At 40.6% G+C, this 24,610-nt stretch overlaps 2 protein-coding genes across 2 annotated transcripts in view; one reads left to right on the top strand and one right to left on the bottom strand.

Moving 5' to 3' along the window:
* DNAH5 (dynein axonemal heavy chain 5) overlaps positions 1-6,473 on the bottom strand; it is a 198,939-nt gene extending 192,466 nt beyond the window's left edge. The window contains exon 1 of the mRNA XM_085302093.1: positions 6,157-6,473. Coding sequence (XP_085158219.1) covers positions 6,157-6,473 — 317 coding nt within the window. The remainder of the gene's footprint in view (positions 1-6,156) is intronic.
* The window catches only part of LOC146597436 (triple functional domain protein), a gene marked incomplete at its 3' end in the record, with an annotated part of 147,741 nt that continues 129,262 nt past the window's right edge, over positions 6,132-24,610 (top strand). The window contains exon 1 of the mRNA XM_085302089.1: positions 6,132-6,760. Within this exon, the coding sequence (XP_085158215.1) occupies positions 6,637-6,760 (124 nt within the window). The remainder of the gene's footprint in view (positions 6,761-24,610) is intronic.

Below are 24,610 nucleotides of genomic sequence, written 5' to 3'. Positions count from 1 at the left end.
TTGCATGCTACTCTATGTCTATTCTCCCCCACTATTTTGATTATAGGCAAACCAGTACAATTAACACACTATTACCATTACAGCAGAAAGTTAATTGTCAGCTGGACTTAATATATTGTCTTGATACAAAGTGAACAGTTTTCTCATAGATGTGCTACAGGGTGTGTCAAAAAGCTTGGTATAGATAAGTGACATAGTGTAAGGCTGTCTGCTGATCTCTTGGCTACCATTAGCATRATAGCTTAGTTTAATAGGTGGCCTATTTTTTTGAGCTTCCATCACCATGATACAAAGCAGTGGTCTCTATTTAAAGATAAATACAGTATACTCTTTCTGTGGACCTAGTAGTGCTTTTAGATATRTAGAACAAAGGCTGTTCTGACACAGGTTATCTATACAACATCTTGATCAAATTAGATATCACTGATCATCTGAATGCATGAAATGCTATGATGTAGCAATATTGCAACACCCATATTGTTCATAGTATTCATAACAAAAACTTGGTGAGGCCTATTTTTTTGTAGGTAATCTTTTCCTCTACTGATTATAAAATCTCCTGAACAAGTAAGTAATGGAAGATCTATGGAGGATGTCAGGCTTGATGTAGAAGGTTTCCTTTAGGGCTTTGTATGCTTTGTACAGAGACGCTTTCAATATGGTACCTTCAGAAAAAAGAAAATCATATGACCCAATCCACTAAATAATTTGCACAGTTTRGTTATTTAGTTTAAAAAGCTAGCACTAGGAAGGTGAGATTCTGGAAGTCTGAAGAGAAAATATGTACAGCTCCCGATGCTTTCTGAAATTTAAGCAACAATAATGTTACATTCTTAGCTTTAAAGCTAGCCATGCTAACTCTTGTTCTCTTCAGTTGGTTCAGATCTCTGTAGCCCAATTTCATAATTTGAAGTAATGAGGACAGAAATAGATTTTTTTTTTCTTGTAAAGATTAACATGTGAGAGACTAGAAGGCAAAATTCAACAAGAAGAGGACAATGCTGAATCTGTCTTTGAGGTTTTTCTCTAAAATGCTCTTAAAGATAAAAAAAGAAAGACACAGAAGACATATTTAAGATGAACACAAGCAGCRTGGCCATTCTTCTTTACCAGAAGAAGAAAAGGTCTTTAATTACCTGGCAGCACACCCTAATGAAAAATCTTCAAAACTTCAAGGATGAAAATAGCAGTCAACAAATATTCAATGATCAGGAGTATGTAACTTGGCCTATTGATCTATTTTTGAAGAGAGAAGCATGCTGTGGAATGTCTAAAGGAAAATTGCTTTACAAGCAGAACAAGAGGTCATGCCACCCTGAGAATAACTGATTAAAATAAGGAGTAAAGCAGCCTTTTTTTGAAGGAGAGTCTTCAGCCGGCCTTATCCTACTGTTAGGATTTCTGGACATGATCCATCTAGGCTGTGATCTCATAATGAATATGCACGTTGTTTTTAAACAAGCACAGTAAGTTCAATTATTTTGGAAAGACTCTAAACCGCTGAATGCATTTCTGCCCAGGAAATTTGGGGCAAATAGGAATATACCCTTTGACAGTTCAATGTGGCCTAAATGTTAATGGTAGTGGCAGGAAACCAGAAGTATGTGTGAGTGTGTGTGTGTGTGTGTGTGTGTGTGTGTCCGTCCATTTATGTGTTTGCATACTTCCTTACAGAGAGAACAAGCATTACTAAAATTTGGATAGAGAAGGCAATGAAGTAACTCATCTGAGATGTAGCTGAAGTTCAGATGCTAGTAATTGTACAATAACATAGAATTCTGAGTGCCTAACTGTAAGAAAAAAAACGCAAACACTTTATTAGGCTGAGGTTAGTCAACAGATGGCTTACAGACCACCAGTAATATATAAAACATCAGATGTTTGATGTAATTTCTACACCTAATAGAAATATACTTGACACTGACAAGCCAGTACATGCCGTGCAGCAGAAGTGGGAGCTGGATTTTTATAGTGCTAGCACATCACTGAAATGGTGAGAATTATAAAAACTGTAGTTCAGTTATAAATAAAATCAGGAGGATTAACATTTTCAGTAAATGACATACAAAAACACACAAGATGGTCTGCAGATTGTTAAAAAAAACTGCATGGTTCTTTGCTTAAGACTTGACAAACATGAGTAGGAAAGCTTTTCTTACAGTGACCATCAAACACTAACCGTATGCGATTTTTGACTTAGTCGTACTAAACCTTCCTTGCAGGTGCTTAACAGAAGTATCTGTGAAACGTATATGTTGGTGGGTGGCGGCAGTGCTGTTCTAAGTTTGTAAGGTGATGTCAGAATGTGAAAGGTTTCACTAGTGGAAATACATGGAAAATATTTTCAAGGACATTGGCAATATTTTCCATATGTGATAGGTAGTTCAGACCATCTGCTATCAGATACAAGAAATTTAACTGCTACTCGAACAGTAGAAAAACTAATGAAGAGGCAAAGGCAGAAGTTTCAAAAGCTGATAGAAGTCACCACATAATGAGATGAGAACTTAATTTGATAGCAAAGGGAAATGGAGCATGCAGACATAGTACTATGGTAGACAAMTACAGTGCATTTTCAAAAAGAAAAGGAGATGATAATGATAACTTGGAAAATGCTTCAGCGTTAGTCTACAGATAAGAGATACTATGTACTTGGAGAAGTGAGAATAATTTGAAATTGATAAATGTCGCTGTAACACCAGCACTATTTAGATTAGAATCTCGATAGCAACTTGGAGGTGGTACACATCAATAACTTGAGTCGCTTTTCTTAACTGCTCCAAACATAAAAGAGGCCATGTCATCAAAAAAGCACAGTACCAGCTACTATGGCATTCTCTACTGGCTTCTGAAAGTCCTCCTGCCCTGATTTATAGATTCGTTTGAAATCCCCTGAAAGCCTGCTGTAGAACAACAATATTTGTAAGAAGCAGTTCTTGTAGGCTGGCTAGGTTGAAGGGAAGTCCGCATACCTTTTTCATTAAAGAGCTGTCCATGTGGAAGTCCTGTGCCCACATTATCTTTCATGTTGTTTCGGTTTGTGAAATAAAACAGTTAACGATGGAAAMAAGTATGAGAAATGAACTCTCTAGTAAAAACACATTTTTTTTTCACAGCTGAAGATTTCTTTCAGTTCAGGGGAGGGAGACAGCTCATACTGACCACCAAGGTCAGTATCATCTTCTGCCTGATAGCTTGTCCAAGCTAATGAGTTTCTAGGTCACTTCTAAAAACTTATAAATATCAGTGATTTTTAATTAAGTTATTGTCCTGTTTTCTTTAGTATGCTACAGAAATGAGGCATTTTTTTTTTCTTCATTAAGTTGTCTGCAAATGGTGCAGGAAAAGAACCTGAGTAGTATCCAACTTGCATGTTCCTTTAGGGATGAAAGACGACACGACGTGTTACACTTTCCAACCTGAGTATGGAAAGCCAGTCACTGGGTAAGCTTCTTCCCTCACAAGAGACCTCTTTGCCAGGAACGAGGATGTCTGTGCATGGATATACTGAATTTAGTGTGACTATTCAACCTGACTAAGACAAAATACAAGAAAGAATAAAGGACATTCAACGAAAAAAAAAGTGAAGGCATTTATTTTTCTCACGTTTAAATATCATCGAACAATCTGCTTATACAAAATCAAGTGTTTWTATATATATATATAGATAGAGAGAATCTTACATAAATTAAATGTAATTTCAACATCTTTGGTTTTCAAAATTCCTTCTGTGCAATTTAAATAAACTTGTAATTTGAAGCTCAGCCTTCACAGTATTGACATCTAGCAGGTCTCAGCACCCTTAAAATATTTTTATATGAGAAAGAATGTTCTTTCCTTTCCTGCATTTACCATTGCTGCAAAACAATTTGCAGGTTTACTAAAAAATCAGAGAAGCAAAGTGGGAGTTGAGGATGGAGATTACGGCCATTCCCTAATGCCAGGTTTCTAAAGTAGGAAGCTTACACAATTTTTCAACTAAACTTTTTTTCAGTTTTCAATATGCAGTGTTCTGCATACAGACAATTTRTACCTTGTTTTCTTTGTTGAGTTTCAAGTCTAAAACGATCAAGAAGAACTAGAACTTGATCCCCCCAAATTTAAACATTAAATCTGGTATCTGAGATCTCAGGTGGATACCTGTGAAGGAACTCCTTGCTTTGTTACAATGCATTAAGTAACTTGGTCACGATGTTGCTTTCCTGTCTTTACCTATTTCCTGTAACCTATCCTTCAATAGGGAATAGCGTTAGATCATCAACCCTAGAGAGCACCCTACCGTTTTGCTATAACCCTTTTGAATGCWGCAAAGGATATGAGCAATACTTGGTTGCTAAAAGTTTTTCTGTAAGGATCAACTTTGCAGCAAGTAAATAACTTGTGACTGATCACACTCAATCAAAGCACAGAACTAAATCCTATGATGTGGAAATCACTTCGGATTCTTTCAATTTCACTGTACTGAGAGGCTCTTCTAGTGGAGGACCTGGCTTATAGCATCCCTGTATTCAAGAAAGACAAAACCAGTATATCCTGCAGATGGCGGGAACACAAGAAGGGACAAAATTTCAGTCATATAACCTTCAAAATTGCTCAAATGAATGCGGGCTTTTCAGCATCCACTGGCAAACTGTACTGTATGCAGGATGAGCAACTCAGTGGAAACAAATGGTCACTATCTTATTTTCAACAGCTGATAGACAGAACAGTCTCTCAAAGCTAACACCGGCATAATTGGCTTCAAATGACAATTAATAAACTTCAAACCATTGATCTTGTTCCTGTTTCTACAATCATGACTACTTAATTTCCACTGCTGTACAGAATATCAGGGTCTTCATTCAAATTCAGAAAACAAATCATCTGAAGTACTCCTTGTTCTGCAGCCTCTGATAGCTCAATTTATTGAGATTCCAGGGCATTTTTTTTCCTTCACCAATTATATTAACCATTATCCTTCACTTATCCCATTTTCTCATATTCCCTTGCAGTTTCTTCTGTGCTCCTGTACAGCACCCTTTCCTACTGCCAGGTCAACTTACAACTTACTAAGGTACAGCAGCATTTGTCACAGTTGTTTTTTGCTAAGTGGATGCTGCTAGGCCAGCCAGAAAGGAATTTACTCTGCAACTGCTTCTGCTAGCAGGGTGCTCATTTGGGACTCTCTCCTGGGCCCATTGCCTCAAAGAAAGACATTTTGAAAACTTCTTTTCAGTCAAAACTAATCTCTTCCMTGTAAGAGAAATTAGGGCAAGGGCAGTTGCACAAAAGCTTTTTCAGCAAGCTATATGACTTGAGCTAAACACAAACCTTGGGAAAATGACTTCCACGTTGCCCAGCTGTGATAAACTAATGTAACACATTTCTCTTGAAGTTATGGTTGCTTTTAACACTTATCAAAGGTTCAGGAGGTTAATTCTTGGAGCTATACTTCTGCTGTTCAATTGAGCTAATAAGCTATGTTTCTGACACAAGCATTTGTGACCTGTTACTCAATATTATCAATTTGYGCAACTGCTAAACTGCCTTCTCCATCACCTTCTACCTTATCGTCACACTGCCTTATTCTGGCAGTTTAATCTGCCTCTGCTGGGACACACCTCTACCAAGTCCAACCGCAGCACCTGACTGAGCTTTCTGTCACGAGCTACCCACTTGCATTACATCCGCTGGACCACTCCATGGTACAAAACACTTTCGAGTTTCACTAAGATCATTGGAAAAAAAAAAGTAGTTAAAAAAAAAGTACAGAGAGTGATGTAGAGGATTGCTTCAACGCCTTCAAGTACTTCAGCTCGCCTCACAGCCTCATTTTCACGGCTCGGCTGCCGCGCAGGAGCGGCGCAGGAGGGAAAAGTGGAAAGTAATTTAAAAACAACCATCACAACAACAGCCATCATACAGACAACAACAACCACCGCCACCTTACAACCCCCCCACGCCGCGGTCGCGCCCGCGGCGGGCGCTAGGCTGCAGCCCGCGGAGCCCCGCCCCCGCCGGCACTGCGCCCCGCCTCTCGCCCCGCCCTCGCCCTCGCCCCGCCCCCCGGCCGCTCCCGAGCAGCGCCGGACGCAGCCAGAGACGCCCGAGCCCCCTCCCGCCCCGCCCTTGTTCCTCGGGCGGGGCCTTGCTTCCTTCCCCGCTCCCCCTTCCCACCCTCCTCCCGGGCAAAATGGAGGACGGCGGTTGCTGCGGCCACCAGCGCCGCCGCGCCTAGCGCAGCTGCCGCTCCTCCCGCCCGCTCTCCCCCGCTCCCGGGAAGAGGCTGGAGACGTCCCCGCTTTCTCCTCCCACTGGCTCCTCGCTGCGCTGCTTGCCGGCCCTCCCCATGCCGTCGTCGTCGTCCTGCTGCTGCGATTGTCTGCGCCCCGGCTGCCGCCCGCCCGCCGGCGCCGCCGCGATGCCTGCGCACGCCGCCGCCTAGGTGGCTGCGGGGGGCGCTCCCGGGGCTGCCATTCCGCGCATACCTCCATGTCCCTGCGCTCGCCGGGGCCGCCAGCCGCCGCCCCCGCCAGGAGGTGAAGCCGCCGCCCGCAGCGCACAGCCCTGCGCGCCCGGCCCGCGGAGCCGTGAGCGAGGCGGCGCGGCGGGGCCGCAGCTGGGGGGTCTCGCCGGCCGCCGCCGCACGCAGCAGCCATGAGCAGCGCCGCCACCGCCGCCTCCAGCGCCGCAGCCGCCACCACGGCCGGCAGCGGCGCGGCGGAAGGGGCCGAGGAAGCGGCCAAGGACTCGGCGGACATAGCGGCGTTTTTCCGATCCGGTGAGTGCGGCCCCCTTCCCTGGGAAGGGCTGGGGGAAGGGGCCGCGGCCAGGCCCGGGCTGGGGGCGGTGGCGAGGCGACACCCCCCTCCCGCGGGAGGAGGGGGCAGCGGCTTTGTCAGGTGGCCGGGAGGGGGGGCGCCCTCCCCTGCCGGCGGGGCTGCCCGGGGCGGGCGCCGCTGGGCGAGTGCGGGCGGCCTCGGCTGTATCCGCCCGTGTTCCCCGAGCGCCGCCGCGGGGCGGGGACCCGGCCGGCGGCGGCGCTCGGCCGGCGGGGAGAGGACGCGAGGAGCGCTGGCCCAGCTGCTGCGCGGGGGGAGCAGCGCCCCTGCGCGTCGGGCGCGGCGGCTCGCAGGTCCTCGCGCCGCGCGAAGCGAGGCGTTAACGGCCGCGGGGGCGGCGGCGGCGCGCGGAGCGCTGCTGGCAGGTGCGGCCGTAACGGCCACCCCCCGCGTGAGCGGGGCAGGGGAGCCGGCGCCGCGGGCGGGCCGGGGCTTTCCGGCGGGCGGCGCGATGACACGACTATAAAAGGCAATGCGCGGCCAGCCGCGCTTCGCCGCGGCTGTGTTGCCGGTGGCGATCGAGGAGTGAGGTGGGAGAGGGAAGCGTTCAAAACGGATATTTATAGCGGGAAGGGTTTTTTGGGGGGAGGGAACCACTAAGGGATTTCCCTGCCTCCGTGAAGGGGGAGCAGCAGCGGGAGCCAGGCTGCCGCGGCTCCCGAGCTGCCCGGCCCGGGGAAGGAGAGTGGGGCAGCCCGCTGCTGGCCTCAAAAATGGAGGCTGCTGCGTCGCTCGGTGTTTCCTCTCGGTACGGCGTCATGCTACCGGGGCCGCCGGCGGTGGCTGCCCTCCCGTGCCGTGGCATCCCCGGGCAGGGCCGGGCCGGGCCACGGCTCTGTTTGGATGCTTTAAAAGGAGTGGGCGAGCGAGGAAAATGCAGACTCACCACTGGAAAGAGGAAGGGGATGGCCGATTCGGTGTGTAAAATAAATAAAAAATTATATGTATGTGTGTATATGTGTGTGTGTATATATATATATATATACACACATATGTGTGTATATATATATATATATATATATATAAAATCAACCTGTGTTAATTGGGGTTTTAAGGCAAGTTGGTAGCAGTGTGATCAGTGCAGCTCGTGGTTCGTGTAGTTGCGGTTGAATCTGTCTGGTTTAAGGCAGATGAGGGAAGAGGTGTGATCTGCAGTAGGCATCACTGAAGTGGGGTGTTCAAGGCGTTTGCATGGACAGACGGTCTGAATGGTGGGTTAGTCTCCTGTGAAGCATCTGCGATGCTCCCTTGGAAACCTGTTTTGCATGGCAGTAATGAGTGCAAAAGTCCTTGTCGAGTTGAGAGGCTGGCCTTGGCCTCGGTGGGTTTCCTCATGGAAGAGGGACTTTTTTTTTTTTTTTCATTCTCTTGGGGAAAAAGTCATGCTGAAAGCAAAATGATGAAAGCTAGTACTAGGCTTACAGTCTACCTAGTGTGGTTACAAATAGGTACATGTTGTCTGGTGATCCTGCAATTCTGAATATCCTGCCAGCTGTATTAATAAGCAACTTCCACATTTGTGTGTGGGTGGAGGGATGACACAGGCTTGATTAGCTCATGAGCTGTGTGGTGGTGACTTCTGGTGGTGGTGACTTCTGGTGGTGGTGACTTCTGGTGGTGGTGACTTCTGGTGGTGGTGACTTCTGGTGGTGGTGACTTCTGGTAACAAAAAAGTTGCACTAGCTCGGTCTTGCAGTAACTGCAAATCTCAGAGCCACAGAAAGACATGTCAAATGATTGAGAATCTCTTAGAATGTATTTAACAACTATAGTGTTCTCATTTATGTATGTACCTAGAGGGGCTGCCTTGTTCAGCCTGGGTGCTGGAAGATGTTCTGGCTTCTCTTCTGGGGTTTGGGAGTGGGAAGAGCTCCTTATGTTCTGCCACCATTATCTAGGTCATGATTTGCTCTTCTATAAGAAAAGGGTCCATTAAGAGAGGTTGATGCCTCCCTTTGTTTGGACAGGAGATATCACTTTTTATTTTGCTGAAATGCAAAAGGTCTTGAAATGCAAATACCTTGAAGCAACAAAGTGTGACTGGACATAGTAATCAATGAAAAAGCAAAAAGCTTAGTTTCGTGTTTGTGGGTGCAGACAAAATATTTTTTTTTCTTTACAGTATTTACAATAACAAATGCTTCCTTTTCCTTGTTACTTGCAGAGGATATCGGCAAAGCTGTAGCTATTACTCAGAAAATGAGTAAAAACAGTACTGTGTTTTTCAGGAGGAAAAGAAAAACCCTAAATAATCAATTTTAATCTTAGATTAGTTACACTGGTAACACAACTGACTGATTTGATTATTAGCTTTCCCCCATCCTGTTGTAAGACTGAAGTAAAATTAGAGCAGCCTAACAAATGCAGTTTTGTTATTTGGGAGATATTTTGTTGGGATATTGGGTGGCTGTTGGGTTCACATCAGTTGAAATGTGTACATTTCCAGTCTCTATTTTAGTTATGTAAAGGTAAAGTTACTCTGAGTTGTTGTATGAATAAATCTCAATTGAAATTCTAAGAGAGGTTCCAGAAGAAAGAAGCTAAACTGGAAGTGAGGTAGTAGTATGAAGACATAATGTGTCCTGAATTTGAATGAGGAAAATACCTTTACAGGCATTGGAGGACTGTGAGGCAGCATACTTTATCTGTTTGATAACTAAATATTATTATCTGAAGCGGAAAATAATGAGAACACCTTGTTAGATCTGTCACCTTATTTGTGGCAGGATTAAAGAATAAAACTGCTAACAAGCAGATCTGGTGCCAAGCATAGTGATTACATTTGAACTGAGAAAACTCAGTGGTTGTAGGAGGTGTCTTTCTATATTATATCTAAACTGGAGATTAGAAATAACTATAAATTGTCATAAAGAGTATGTTTTGAGCTGAGGGTGTATAGACAAGGGTCACTTTTCTCATTAAGATGACCATTTCTGTGTATTTAAAATGATTAATAAAATACCTTAATTCTGCAAAGATGTGAAAACAAACTATTACTGTATGAAAAATTAGTGGTGGTACTGGGTTTAGGAGTGTTGATGTACATGTTAAAGATGCTAGATCTATTCTGAATCAAAAAGTATTAAGATGAAACTTTTTGAAAAGTATTAAGATGAAACTTTTCAAAATGTATTTAAGTTTTAACTTAAAATCAAGTATATTTTGAAAGGCTGGAAAAAGTTATTGCATAAACATACTTTCTGTAAACAAGACTTTTCAAGAATTCAATTTCAAAAATTTTGTCCTTCTGAGTTGCGTTGCTCAGTGAGAGTATGGTTGTCATTAGTACTGGTCAAACCAGGTCAAAAAAAGAAGCAGGTCCTGTTAAGTTTTGAATTCAATTCCAGCATTATCCATTAAAATAAGGTGGTAAAATCAAAAGGAAAAAAAGCACTTTAAATTCAAAGAAAAACCCTAAAAGAAATAGGGAAATGTCACAGCTTGATAGCTSATGTGCAGTGTGCAGAACTGAAATTACTGCAGAAACAATGAAGCAACAATGGAGAAGTTATTCTGGGAACAGTGTTGTTAGATTGACTTCTGAAACAATACACAGGAGGACAGAGCTTTTCAATGTAAGATGCAACAGCTGTGGTATACAACAGCAGTTGTATGTAGTGTGGAACAAAAAACATTTTACTGGGATACTGAAGGACAGTGTGAGATATAGCTTTAGTTATATTTGAAAGGGCAAGAAGTAGAAGTTATGAACATTTCTGAAAGGGGACAGAGGATTACTTATAACATCTGTGATAGCGGCAGAATTAATAAACTTGCCTGTGCATTTGAAGTGAAAGGTAAATTGGAGGTGGAAAACAGCTATTCTTGAGAGGAGGATGAGTTGACCTTAAGGGTTCATGTGCTCAGAACTAAGCTTTAGAAAAGAGTTGATAGAACTGGAGTGAGACTTGATATATGTAAGGATTTCATAAATTGCAGAGCTAGATCACTGTGTGGACAAAGCAGGTAGTAAATGTTTCTTAAAGAAATGATTTCTCTCCTTCCATGCCATAGCAACACAGCACACACAGGTAATGCCATTGACTGTTAGGACAAAAACTGAGATCTCATGTGGCTTCTAAGAGCTTTTCAATGAAAAATGACCATGTAAGTAAATAAAAATCTAAACAAGGACAGGAAATTTCTCCTCCCTCCTCACTCCTCCAGTATTAGAGAGAAAATATTAATGTTGCCCTGCTCTTTTGCAATTAGAAACATGTAAAGAATTCAATTGCCAGCAAATGGAGTTGTTTTGAATGCAGAATGTCATTAGGTCGGTTTATTAGTAGAGTGAAACTGCACTGCAATTGTGCCCTGCAACTTGAATAAAAAGGTGAGATAACTGAAATAGCTGCTTGTGGTCAGCAAAAGTGTTAAAATAGGGAGACACATTGAAGCTTTGGAAATGCACTAGTGGATGAGTGATGGTCTTTTAAAAGTAGGTGATGATTCTGCTGAGAACAAAGGAAACTAATTTTCCTGCTTGATGTTAGTGAGAGCTAAGTGTAATCATTTTTTAAAAAGCTACTTCAGGAAACTACTTCAAAACTAACAACTAAAATGTCTACATCTCCTTGTTTTTTCTCATTAAAAATATCTTGATTTTGGAGAAGGGACTTTGTTTAACTTTTTTTCTTGGTGCAGTGAAATCAAAAAGTAGATTACTGGTGAAGTAATACACATGATCTGCAAAGCYGAGTCATATTCCTTCAGGAAGGATACTGCTGTTTTGAGAAAACAGATCACTTACCCAGCAGTGAGGAGGAGGAATTCAGATGACAAGGAACAATTCAAATGCTTTTAGCAGTAGACACTACAGTGCATTAAAGCATCCGTTTTTCTACTTCTAGAATAGGTTGTTATATTGATATACAAAAAGGAGGGTCATAAGTGAGTTGTGTCCACACACAACTGTGTTTCACCAGCCCATGTGACAAAGAGCCTATAAACTTTGTTTTAAAGCTATGAATCCTTTCCAATGGCTTATCTGCTAAATGGGTACTCTAACTCATCTGAAAATGGAGCTGTAGATCCCAGCTGCTTGTGGTTACACAGAGAAGAAAGAGATAACCTAATTACCTTTGGCCATTTGCTTAAAAAGTAGGGCAGTTTTCCAAGGCTGTGTTGAATTGAATCTTCTCAAATCATTTAGTTAAATTTGTTTCGTCTCCTTATATATCATTGTTACTACCATGCATAAGTGACAGTAGCATTGATTAATTAAAAAAAAACACCCTGTAAATACCTAACACATTTCCCTACAGAGCAGTGCTGAACTGTGCATCTTGTATTTTGAATGTGATGTTTTGTAAGCTGGACCTTACCGAAGGCCTGAAGTAGTTTTGAAGTGTTTGGGTTTTTTTTTTTTTTTCTTGAGAGAAAGAAGAGACCTTTGCAGGGAGGTAAGAAAATTCCTTAAGTTTTCTGTCTCTTAAGAATAAGATAATAAGGAAATGAGATGTAAATCTTTGGAAGAAAACTGAGTTTCCAGCACTCAATATACGCCAGTAGTTTGTCTTGCTTTGTGTGTTTTATATTCAGGTATCTCAACAGGTGTTCATACAATTCTTAGAAATACAGGTAGGAGCTGGGTTAATGTTATCAGCTTGTGTAACAGTTGGAATATGAGGCTGAGCTTCAGGAGGGTTTGTTTAATTTGCATGAACGAATGCATATGTGTTCTTTATATGCTGCCAAACAAAATATTTGGTGTGGTTTGAAAACTGAATTTGCATGATGAATCTTTAAACAAAAAGTTAGGGAAAGTGTTCTGGGCTGTAGAGGCCTTGACAGCACTTGAGGGCTGATTCTAGTGGCACAGATTCTAGTCTAACCTGAGTCTACCTGAGCCTCAATCACTCATTTCCTTTTTTGTCTTAGTACACCTGCAAGCAGTAATATTGATTCTTGAGATGTCTGCAGACTGTAAACAACTGCTAGTGTTTTTATAGCTAGCTTCATACATACCTGTTAGCAACTGGAGCACTTGAGGGTCTGATAAGTGAAATGAGATTTCGTGAATGCTGAAAACAAACAGGACATGCTAACTACCTACTTGTTTTTACCTTATCCTTTTTTTTTCCATAAAATGGCTGATCAAAATCTAAAGAACTTAGACTTTTTTTTAACTAAATTCCTGTATTTTTGGACATCTGTGAAACTAGCCATGTGAGATGCTTTGTCAAGGTTTTTGGTCAGTTAAGTGCTTCTCATTAAGCTTTGCTTTAGATCATGTAACTGGTAAATAACTTTGAGGCCATCAAACTAGTCAATGTTTCTGCTTAGATTTATTGGAGAAAAAAAAAAGAAAATTGTCAAATGCAGAAGCTTGTTTTCAGAGCTAAAGCGGATGTTAGCTCTTGGGAGGAAATGAGGTGATGTTTCTTAAAGTTTGGCCTAGATAATACAGGGAGAATACATCAAGACCAGCAGCTTTAACATCCCAAGAAGAGAATTAGAATAAATGCAATCTTTAAATACTAAATGCTACTTAGCTAACCTCCTGTTGTTTCTGCTGCACTTATAGTGAAGACTTGCCAGTACATTTTTGGATATAACTTTTTTAATGGAAGTGTTAAGGTAGTAAGTGCTTTGCTTTCCGAATGTTCATCTTGTCACTCAGTTTTGGACACACTGGGTTATTTAATGTTTGGTGCAAAGATGATTTAATTTGCTGAGATCATGAAGATGCCCCACCCTCTTCTGAATACTGAGGCTAAGATATTTCAGTTAAAATGTCTTGGCCTTTTATAGTTCTTCTGAAACTAGAAAAATAGATACCTGTAATTGAAGGCGTGCGTGTGCGCGCACACACACAGGAAAGAAAGCTACTAGTAAATCAAGGTGAATTGAAATATAAGTTGAACGTGAATAGGCCTGTTCTGTGCAAAAGCTGCTTGTCCTTGCAATGTGCTGCGAAGATCAAAGTTATGAAGATGTCAAAACTCTTTCTCTGTTGCTATATAGAAACAAAATAGAATGATTTTTCTAAAGAAACTGAACACCTATGATTTTTGCTGTTGAAAAAATAGAACTTAAACCTATAAGCTTTTTCTTTGCCTTCATTCATTTGTTTTAATGATGTTAGTTAGCAACTTCATTTTGGTTGCCCATTTTGTGTCAGATTTGTTCCAAGATGATGCTTGCACCGTTAGCTTATGTGCTTGCTTTGTGCCCCATGAAGTCATGCTTTGTATGCCTCAAGTACCTGTTCTCCACAGGTGAAGCTACTTGCTAGGCTTAAACTTGCTGTGACTTGTAAAGATCAAAGAGGGAATGAGTCCTGTGCATTATGGACCTGAAAAGGTTTTACATGGGCCAAGGCTTCTGTAAAGACAAAGACGAGGCAAAGTAAAACCTTTTAGGACTGTGGCACCTTTTTGGATGGAGAGATGAGGTCAGCCATAATGGCTTATATAGTAATTTGCTGATTACCTTGTTAATGCTTAATTAAAAAATATTAGAAATAAGCTTTTCCAAATCTAGTGGAAGGCTGTCTTTGGAAGGAAGGAAAGCATAGTATCACTTAGTTCCCTGCCATCAAGCCGAGAATTTCAATTAAGTTGCAAACCTGACCTTCATCTTTGTTCCTGTATGGAAAAGATTGACTTTATCTATCGAATTAACAAGGCAGCAGAGCTAAGCCAAGCCTACCTATAAGAAATTGATAAAATAGTTTGGCTAGTGATTAGCCATAACATACTGTTTCCTGTCAGTGCAGAAGGGACAGTGTCTTCTGTAGTATGCTACAGTGGCTGGAGTGAGGCTTTGTCATCCTAACTCAAAACAAGGCTGCAGTTCAGCCAACAATAACCACTTGGTGTGTGTGCACAACTACTTTTTATTCTTTTTCAGCTTGGAATCAGATGCATCCTTCCTAGCCTAGTCAAAGGGAAACATTTGAGAAGCTGTGACGCATTTTCACAGATGAAGGAAGGAAATGTCCAAAAGAGTCAAAAGCTAAAAATAGATCAGTTTACTGAGTTGAACTCAGGGTAGGAATTAAAAAAAATAAATAGAAATCTATATTTGTACCTTTGTTACTGATATAGCTGCATAAAATCATCCTTTCTATTCCTTCCCTCCACTTAAACTTTCTACTGACCTACTTCAGGTAAGGCTAGTGTCAAGCCTTCTAAGATTGCTTTCAAGTGCTTTAAGTAGGAGACAGCACTAAGAAGTCTGATAATCTCTGATTATTGTTATAGCATAGTTCTCTCTCCAGAAGTGTAAATAAAATATTGATTGGACTTTTTTTATATTCTTTTTTTCTTAAGTGCTCAACTGTGGAAGTGAGATCTGATCCTACTAAGCAGAAGGTTTAAGGTGGTAATTGATTTTTCGGCCTCAACATCTGAGAGATTAAAAAAGAAAAAAAAAAGTAGTGTGTCTGTCCTCCCCCCCGCCCAGCTTTTTCAGGAGGTGATAAATTTTGCATGTTGCTGATTCTGATGTAAAAGTAAGGTAACATTTAAGCCCAAGCATCTGAGAATTTATTTCTTGTGGTGTAAGCATCTCTAAAACTTGCCCTTTGCCCTACCAAATACCCTAGTTTGGGAGCCTTCCTTTGTGGTTAAGAATTCTTAAACTCTGACAAGTTTTTTCTATCTTAAATAGAAGAGAACACTAGAAAAAATCTCAGTATACAAAGAGCATTCTAGATTGCTTCCCTTAGATGACCAAAATAGTGCCATCAAAATCACAATAAGCAAGTTTCCTTCCCTTCTCCCTGGAGCAGAACTCTGTTTCTGGGGAGTGGGCAACCGACACGACACACTTAATTGTCCTTTTCCTGTCTAACAAAGAGAGGCCAGTGCAAACAAATCTCTGATTCTGAATTTGTTGAATGCTAGTGAAGAAGAGCTCTTTCATCACACTACGTCTAATTCTAAGCTCTCCTGGAAATGTAATGGGAACTTCTGGGTTAAAATGGTGGTATTGAGGAATTGGGAGTTGCCTTAAAAAGAGTTGATGTACATTGTAAACATACTAAGAGATGTAGACCACACTATCTAACTTCAAGCAATTACTGCCCCCTTYCCCCAAAGATGAAGAGTTTTTGTCCTGATAAACTTATATTTAATACCTTCCCTTTTCTTACTATGTTGTCTATTGTAAAGTGCTTACTTGACGGATACATAAAGTGCTATGCTCTTGTTCTGTTTTTTCTTTTTCCAGAGGAGCCTAAGAATATTTTGCAAGATTGTTTTGAACAAATTTGGTTTATTTGATTACTATCTGTTCCAAGAAACTATTTATCTGTTAGTGGTAGGCAATTTGTAGAAAATTGACCCAAGTACCCACAGTAGTAGTATCATGTGCCAATTTAAACTTTGTATTTAAGAACTATACTGTGATAACATAATAGGTGACAAGTACTATTTTAAAAATCCCATTTCTGTAGGATATACTTTTGCATTGAATCTTTCCATGTTGCTGTGTCTCATAGTGCTAACTCAGTATTGTGAGTTTAGAGCTGYAAAAGTTTTTGAAAGACCAATTGTTTAGCTGAGATGATAAACTAATCAGTGAAGCTTCTGTTTATGGGCAAAGTTATGATGTAGAATTTGAGCAGGACATACCGTGCAGTACTTCTCCGGGGAGGTAGGAGAGTGGGATCAAAGAGCAGGGAGCTATTGCTCTCCATAATCTTGTATATGGCCTCTAAGTAGTGAAGAGGAAGTTATATAGTCCTCCTACAGTGTGTGAAGATGAGGATGAATATACCTTAACATTAAGGCAGAGCACTTAATGGATAGCCTTAAAATTGTCTGAACAGCCCCAGCACAGTTCCCTTCTATGCAAATGTGTAATGATACAGCTTTTATTTGTGTTGATATAGCACAAAATAACATGAATGTATATAATCACAAGCAGGCAACATAGTAGCCTAGGCTTTAATTTGTTTCTTTGTGCAATGTTTTCAAGTACTTGGCATGGGAGTCTCCCTCCTACTCACCTCCTTTGCTAATATGCTGTGATCTGGCTTGTGTTCTAGTTACAAAACTTCAGAGAGCAGGGTGCATAAACTGGCTCTTTTGGGTTCTCTTGTTCTAATGAGTCTTGCCCAACAGCAGGAGAGATGAGTATCAGAGGAAAGATAATCATCTTTTTTTCAGAATGGCTTTTTACTTTTTTCATTGTAGTCATAACTTGTATGATCACTTCTTTTGTTCCTTTTGCTCAATAAATAAGGCAGAAATCCAACAAACAATAAGGAGATGAAGGGATTTCTCTTAGGATAGCAAAGAATTACATTGCTGCGTAAAAGCAGTATTCCTCCTGTTTGGTGGAGTAGAAGTTAGCTGGATATGTGCAATAACTGCTTCCAAGTAAAATAAATCTTGTGGTGCAGTGAAATGGATCCCTGACTGAAAGGTGGCTAGGAAGATAGGTAATTAAAAGACATGCAACATCTCTGTATCTTCACAGTGGCCTTGCACACCAAAGACAGCAAGCATTTGGAAGTCAGTTATATTTAAAAATGCCAGTATTCATTAGTTTTCAAACTTTTGTTAGAGATGTGTGCTCTTCAAAAGCTAAGAGAACCAAGCCTGAGTGCAGTATTATCATCTACTATATTAAATACAAGAATGAATTAATTCTATTTAAATAGTGAATTTCTCATTCAAATGTCTCTCTTCCTTCTGAAGAAGACTTGAAGAATTAGGTCAGGATCCAAGTCAAAGTTCAAGGTTTGTTATGCTGTTGATAGTGCAGGAGGAGGCTGGGGAAAGATGTGAGTGAAACAGCAGCTCTCACTGGGAACTAATTGAGCAGTTTCTAACCAGTGAGGTAGGATTTAGTGAGTGTTGAGCATGTGATAGCTGAAGCAGAGCTCCAGAGAATAAACTCCGCTGTTTTTATTTTGATTCTGCCCAAATATATTCAAGAATTGTCACTGCTATGAGAACTAGTCTTCATATTTGACCTAGGGACAGGCAGGAGCATATCTGAGATGATAAGGGATAAGAAAATCTAGTAAGGTGAAAGCAAGGTGAAGATAACTGGCAAGTCAGAGTGAGGGTCAATTTACTCATAGAAATATTGGAAATCTGCATGCTACCTACCTACTGCAAAAGCCTCTGTCTTTATTTTTTGTGTGTGTGTGTGGTTAAGGACTTATAGGAAAACTGAAATATAACTAAATGTTCTATTAATGTGCATAAGCAGATTAAGAGACACAAGGGAGCCCAATTCACCCCCCCCATGCATTTGACAGTAAATGTACTGTTTCCTTGAAGCAACTACTCTTTTCAAGACAAAAGGGAAGGGCTTTTTTTAGATGAAGTAGAGCACAGGAAGGGTGAATAAAAGGAGAAGAATGGGAGGGTGATACTGGGTACCAAATGCAGAAATTGCTGATGCTGTGAGGTCCCAAAGGGAACTGGCACTTGGAAGGACCAAGGAAGTGAGTTACCTTTTGCAGGTTCCACGCTGCTTGGACATTTGTATTGTAGGAAAGAGGCACAAGCTTTAAAGAGGCCTTCCCTTGAATAGGTCTAACATTTCTTCACTCCCTGAAGAGAAGAGCGAGAAAGAGGAAAGGAAAACTTGAATAAATTCCTTAGTTTTGTAATGTAAAGTACAATTTTGATGACATAACCTAAGAGTAAGTTACTGTTTATCTGTGTTAACGTCAAAAATGACCTTTTTCCATACCACCCTTCCTCAAATTCCTACCACTCACAGTAGAAATGTATTATCTAACTTTCTGTTGGAAGAGCAGTTCACTTGTTCCAGAAGTCCATTGATACAGTCTCAGCTCTCCAGAGACCTCGGTAAGTAAACAACTCTGTGGTTCGTTCCTTTTCAGTAGTTTCAGATTTGCCAAAAGATTGCTGCAAAGGATATATAAGAGACTATATTAATCTCAAACTTGTTAACATTATCTTTAGGTAATGGTCTTGTTGAGGTCAGATGAGATTACTAATCATGTCTTTGAATTGATTTGAACATAGAACTTAAGAGTGGAAGAATAAAGCTTTCTGTCCTGCTGAAGAAGTGTCATAACTAGAAAAATAAAGCACTCTGAGAATGGTGGTGATGACTTGTTTTGCTGACAGTTGCCTCTGTTTAAGGAGATGCATCAGAATCTACTGCATCAGCAAATGCATACTCCTAATAAAAAAGGATTTGTGACTAATTTCAGGCTGACTTTGCCTGGATTTTTTCTTCTTTTTGAATAAAAATTCTCTTTGATGAAATAGTGTGAGATGTGAAGCATTGCATTGCCTTGTATTGAACTGTATAAAGAGGCAGCTAAATCACCTCTRTATTGATTCTTGCCTTCTAATAAGGTATCATTGGAAAGAAGGATGACGATTAATGTAAAGATAGCTTTTCAAAAAGGGCAGTCATATAGCTGAAAAACTGAAGTTGAATGAAAAGAGCTACTCCCTGGGCTGCTAATAATTTCAAAGTTAATGTATTTTGAGATGTCGCTTTGACAGCAATCTTGGATCGAATCCTGCAGTGCATAATTAGAATTGTCATTCCCTGTGATTTTTAAAGTACTTAACTGGCTTCACTTTAGCACAGGAAGTGGGTATGGTCACAGTAGTTCTTAGGCAGCAACTATTGAAGAATACTATTATATATGCAGATTATCTAGTTTTAATAGCATTCAGGTGCATAAAATTAGGAATATATTGCCACAAGTATCAACCAAACTACAGCCCCTATCTTTACCTGTCTTTAATCTGAGCAGGTACACAGTGTTTCTATTGCATGTCCTGCATTTGTAGTTTATTTGGTCAGAGTTCTAATTCCATCGAAAGTACTTTAGTCAGTGTCTTAATTTAAGAATCAGTACTGCAACACTCTAAGCTAGTGGAAGAAATTGTCTATTATCTAAATGTATGAATTTAATAATTGTCTGATAGCTTGAAAATTGTTCTTAAACAGCAACCTTTCCAAAACTTATACTGTTAATTATTAATGAACTAATTTTCCTGTAAAGCTGGCCTTGCCAAGGGGATGCTTTGTGATGGCATCCTATCATGATAGGAGTGGAAAAAACTGATTAGCGCAATGAAAGGACAGGTGAAGAGGAGCTTATGTTTATTTACAGGGTTTGTGTTGGGAAGAAAAAAGATTTTGGAATGTTGTAATAAAAATCCCTATTACTTAGAAGAAACAAAAGTATGAGATTAGAGATATATAGGAAGTGTAATGCACAGTTCTAAACAGGAGTCTAGATGTCGTTCTTAAGAGCCTAGCTTGGATCTAAAACTTGAAAATAAGCACTGTTGCTTCCCTTGTGTTGCCAGTGGTCCTCCCTGTGAGTGTGTTCTGATCTGGCTTTTTAAAAAGTCATAATTGCTTCTAAGGCTAGAACTTGTTAGTTAAGTTTTGCTGAGGCTTACCGTCTGATATAGTATACTTTTCTCAGGGGAGAAGGAGGGCGGGTGGGTGGGATCTTTTACTCTCTCAGACTGCTTGCCTATTGCCCTGTCTCTTAGAGCTGGTTTGGAGGTTCTCTTGAAGCAGAGACTATGCTGGACTTCACTGTGTTTAATAGAAGGGTCCTGTGTACTGACAGGCTCTGGGGGTTGGGGAGGGGGGAGAGTTGAATACAGGCTATGCAATTTGAATTCCTGAGGAGAAAAAGGTCACATGTTGTGTTTAAAACAAAAACTACATCTCTGCATTCCTTTAAGCTTGCAGATCCCTATCTGAATATGGGCTCCATTAAATTCCTGTCCTTTGAAGGAAGTCCTTTGCTTAATGTACAGTTGGTAAACTTGGAACATTAGGGCATCAGTTAGGATCCAAAATTAATTGCCACTTGGGATGGATAGTGCCACTTGGGCATTGACGAGAACGTTGTTTCTTTTAAAAGCTTTCTGAAATGGCCAATTTTGAAAATGAGGCACATACTTATTGCATGAAAAAGTATTGAGAGTATTGAATCTTGCTTTTCAGTTTCACTTTAAAACAATAGTATGTTGAAGACAGTGAAGTTGAGAGCCATGTGCTCTTTATTTGCTGCCTCTTTGCCCTCTGTCTCTCCTCACCAACTCACAAATGTACGAAGAAAAGCCCAAAGCTGACCCAAGAAGGGGGAGAGAATCTCATTCTGGAACTAGTAACAAATGCCGGTGGCAGAACAATATCATTTTAATGTGGCTGAGGCCCTGTTCTGTTCTTTGTACCGAATTCCCAAATTCCTTCCTGTCTAAGGACAGCTGTATCAGCCCAGGTTCTAGGCACATTGTGTTCTTTGCCACAGTATCCATAGTAATTTATAGGTACAGTTGTTCCAGTTAGCAAAGAAAAGGGCTAAGGAAGCTAATGTGGCTATGAGACAGCAAGTCTGGTAGCGGAGCTTGTTAAAGCTTGTCACGTGCATGCAGAGTTACAAGAAGAGAAGGTACAATTAGGGAGAAGACTCTTAGCTGTTGAAGCTCAAATTGTTTTAGGGAGCTTGACAGTGGAGGAAGATCCAACTGTCAGGCCAAACAGTGCCAGATGACTTGGATCCAAACATATAGTTGTCAGTTCTACAGTAAAGATGAATTTCAACTAAGTACATAACCAGTGGGTGCTAAGGATTTTAATGTCAGTTTTCACAGACGCTCTCATTGTACCAGGCAATATAGAAAAATAGGCTTAACTTGCTTGATTAAGGGAAACATCTTCTTCCCAGTAGTTCTTGAGCTGACATGCAGTACTGTGATTTGAACTTTAAAAAGAAAATTTGAGCTAGCTGCTCTATATTTGTGCTCTGACTAATTTCTGTGACTTGTACTGGACTGGTTATGGGCAAGTAGGGAAGGGAGAGTGCTGCATTTATTCAGTAATTGTATAATTAAATTCATTGGTGGTAGGCCAAGGATACTGATCACAAGGGTTGGTGCTGAATCAGAAGGAACTCTAAATGGCACTCTGTTAAACAGAAACATAATTGCCCTCTCTTTCCCCTTCTTGGCTTATTGGATGACTGAATTACTCGTTTCATACATGACTTTGAATGTGACTGGAGCTGTGAATCAGTATTTGTAAGAGTTCTGCATCTGGCTTATGTTCCAACTTCCCTTTTCAGAGATTGAGAGGCTGTCTGTGTTATTACTATGTAGTGAAAATCCTCTTAAACTCTCCTTGTTATGAGTGGGTGAAAATGTTTGGCAAACACATGAATCAATAATTGCTTATTTGCTGCATTGCCGCTTTTCAAAAGCGACATTGTTCTTTTTGCTGTTGCACAAATAACCAATGTCTGTTCCCAAACTGATAATTAACAGGGGCAGATAACTTTAGACTTTCTTTAGACCTAAGACAAAGTCGTTCTACGACTGCCCCCCTTTCTATAACTGCTCTGGCTTATTTCATCCCTCATCTTTCATCAGCTACAGCAAGGCTTACATCAAAGTTACAATAGGTTATATGCAGTTAGAAAAACCTGATGATCATTTTAAAGTTATTCACTGGTTTACTCTGCTGCTGCAGTGCCTGCAGCTCTGTGCATGAAAAAAAGAATGAGTAAACTGAAAGAACGCTATTAAGAGGGAAATAAACAGTTGCCTCTGTATGAGGAAAAACACTGCATGTAACTTGACCTGGTAAATTTTCATAAAGAAGAGACTGGATTTCTAATGGCCTAGTCTAATGTGTCCATTTTGTTCAGCAGTTGCTGGCTGAAATTGAAAATTAAAATGAGGGGAAAAATACCTTCATGATTACAGTTTTCCCTTGGGAACTATTTCAATTGTGGCTTTCTCATAAGAGATTGTGGCTTCCTTTCTATTTCTGCGGCGTGAAAATACAGATTTGTGTAGCTAGTTTCTTAACTTAAGAAAATTCTGGATGCCAGTCTTGGAAAATACAAACAACTTCCAGGTAATACTTGCGTTTTAAGAAGCCTGCACCTGAATCAAATTGCCATTTTCACGTGACCTTTGCCAAAAATAATTGGAATGGTACATATGCAATATGGTAAGAAGAAGACAAAATACTTTTTTTTTTTTTTTCTGTAGTGGAATGGTAAGCTTTCAAGAGTGCCTTCTTTACTTTTGTACTCAGTTCAGTGGCATCTTCTTTCTCTGGAAGACTGCGAGATAAATTCAAGCTGTGGTTCACACTTCTGCAAATTAGTAGGTCTCACTGTCACTGCAGACACAGTTTTTGTTGGGGAACTTACTTCATTCCCAAACTTGACTTCTTCACTCACTGAAAAAAATCTTTGGGATCTTAACTTACTTTAGCATAATGAACAACATTAAAGCCTCAACTCTGTTGCTGTATAGATCAGACGTACTGTAGATGCAATATCTATATCTGCACAAGTAAAGAAGTAAGTGTAGATTATTTGGACCTCAGTGATAGGATTTAATGGAAAGAAATTCTCTTAGTGGACAGAAGTTAGAAGGAAAAGGATTACTTTCTGCTGTGTTCTGTAGGCTTGAAGCTAGGTATAAATTGGTTGTCTACACCTTTTAATGGCTGTAGCTGCAGTAGAATTTTAGCTCAGATCAGAGTGTGTTTTTGAAGTGAATCTCTTGATTGTCCCAGTTTACTGTGCTTTTCTGTCCATTGTGGAGCATTTCAGGTGCAAAGACTGGACTGCTTTCAGGTGATGCTAAATGGGATGATGTGCTTCAGTTACAAGTGGATATTCAGTGCATAGAACCAGACAACAGCCTGTCCAAAGGAAAACCTCCTGCAAAACGTGTAGTTTAGTCTTCAGTACCAAGGTTTTGCTCTACTTCTATTGTGCTGTGCTATAACCTAATGTAGATGCAACCTAGGAGGGCCAGTAGATCAATCCTCAAGCTGAGGAGATGTTCTAATGACATAGCAAAGACAGACCTTGCAGTGATGGACAGTTAACTCGCTGTGAGAATTGAACAATCCCTCTAAAGAAGTGGACCATACTTCAGAGCAAGGGCAGCCAATCTTTTTAACCCTATGTATAGGGTATCAAAAAACCGTGGGGCTGTAAGGACTTGGTGCACTGAAGAATGGGAAGAGATGTCTGCTTGAATTACAGGTGTAAGATGAAATTGGTACTGAATAGGGCTCAGAAGCTCTTGCTGTTTGTCTTCTGTAGACAGAACTTTAACTAACAGTTTTGTCTGGTACCTCTTGAAGAGCTCTGTGTGTCTAAAAAGTATAAGTTGGCCACTAATGCCATAGAGAGAGATGGGCATTCAGGGTTTTCCTCTATCCTGTGTGATCAGATGGAAGGAGTTTGCTCTCTCAACACACTCACTTGTAGAGAAAGTGTTGTTAAGGCACAAATGAGAGGAAAGTCAGGCATTTTGTACTCCTCCACTGGAAACGTTGAGGTGTTTCTTCTGTAGAGTTACTCAAAGCCAAAAAAACAAATGAGCCCTGCAGAGAGAAGACAACTAGAAGCAGGCATTGGAACTGACTCTCAGATGCAAATGCTGAAGAAATCATTCTCACCCCAAAAGCTGCTTCAATGTGTTTTTTGCAGAAAAGAGTTTGAGTTTAGTAACTCAACTGTCTTGAATAATCGAGTTTATATGTTTTGAAAATGCATGTAGAATTTGTAGAATTCATCATTGGCTGCAGTAATTTTGCAATACAACAGAGATACCTGTCCAGAAGATAAAGCTGTTTAGGAGGTAGTTCCTTGCGTTGTTCCTATTCTGATGGGCCTAAATTGTTAGCTCCTAATACTAGGATACCTTTTTTTTTAAGTGAATGCTACTAATTGATCTAGCATTGATGTAAAGCTTAAGGCTCTAGCAATCTTGCTGTGGTAGTTAGATTTGACTTCCTTATCCCATCTGCCAGAATTTTCACCTCTGTAGTAGAGTTAT

This window comes from Rhea americana, unplaced genomic scaffold (assembly GCF_003343005.1).
Source record: "Rhea americana isolate MKP2758 unplaced genomic scaffold, rheAme1 scaffold_185, whole genome shotgun sequence".
NCBI lineage: Eukaryota > Metazoa > Chordata > Aves > Rheiformes > Rheidae > Rhea > Rhea americana.
This window is presented reverse-complemented; position numbering and strand designations above follow the sequence as displayed.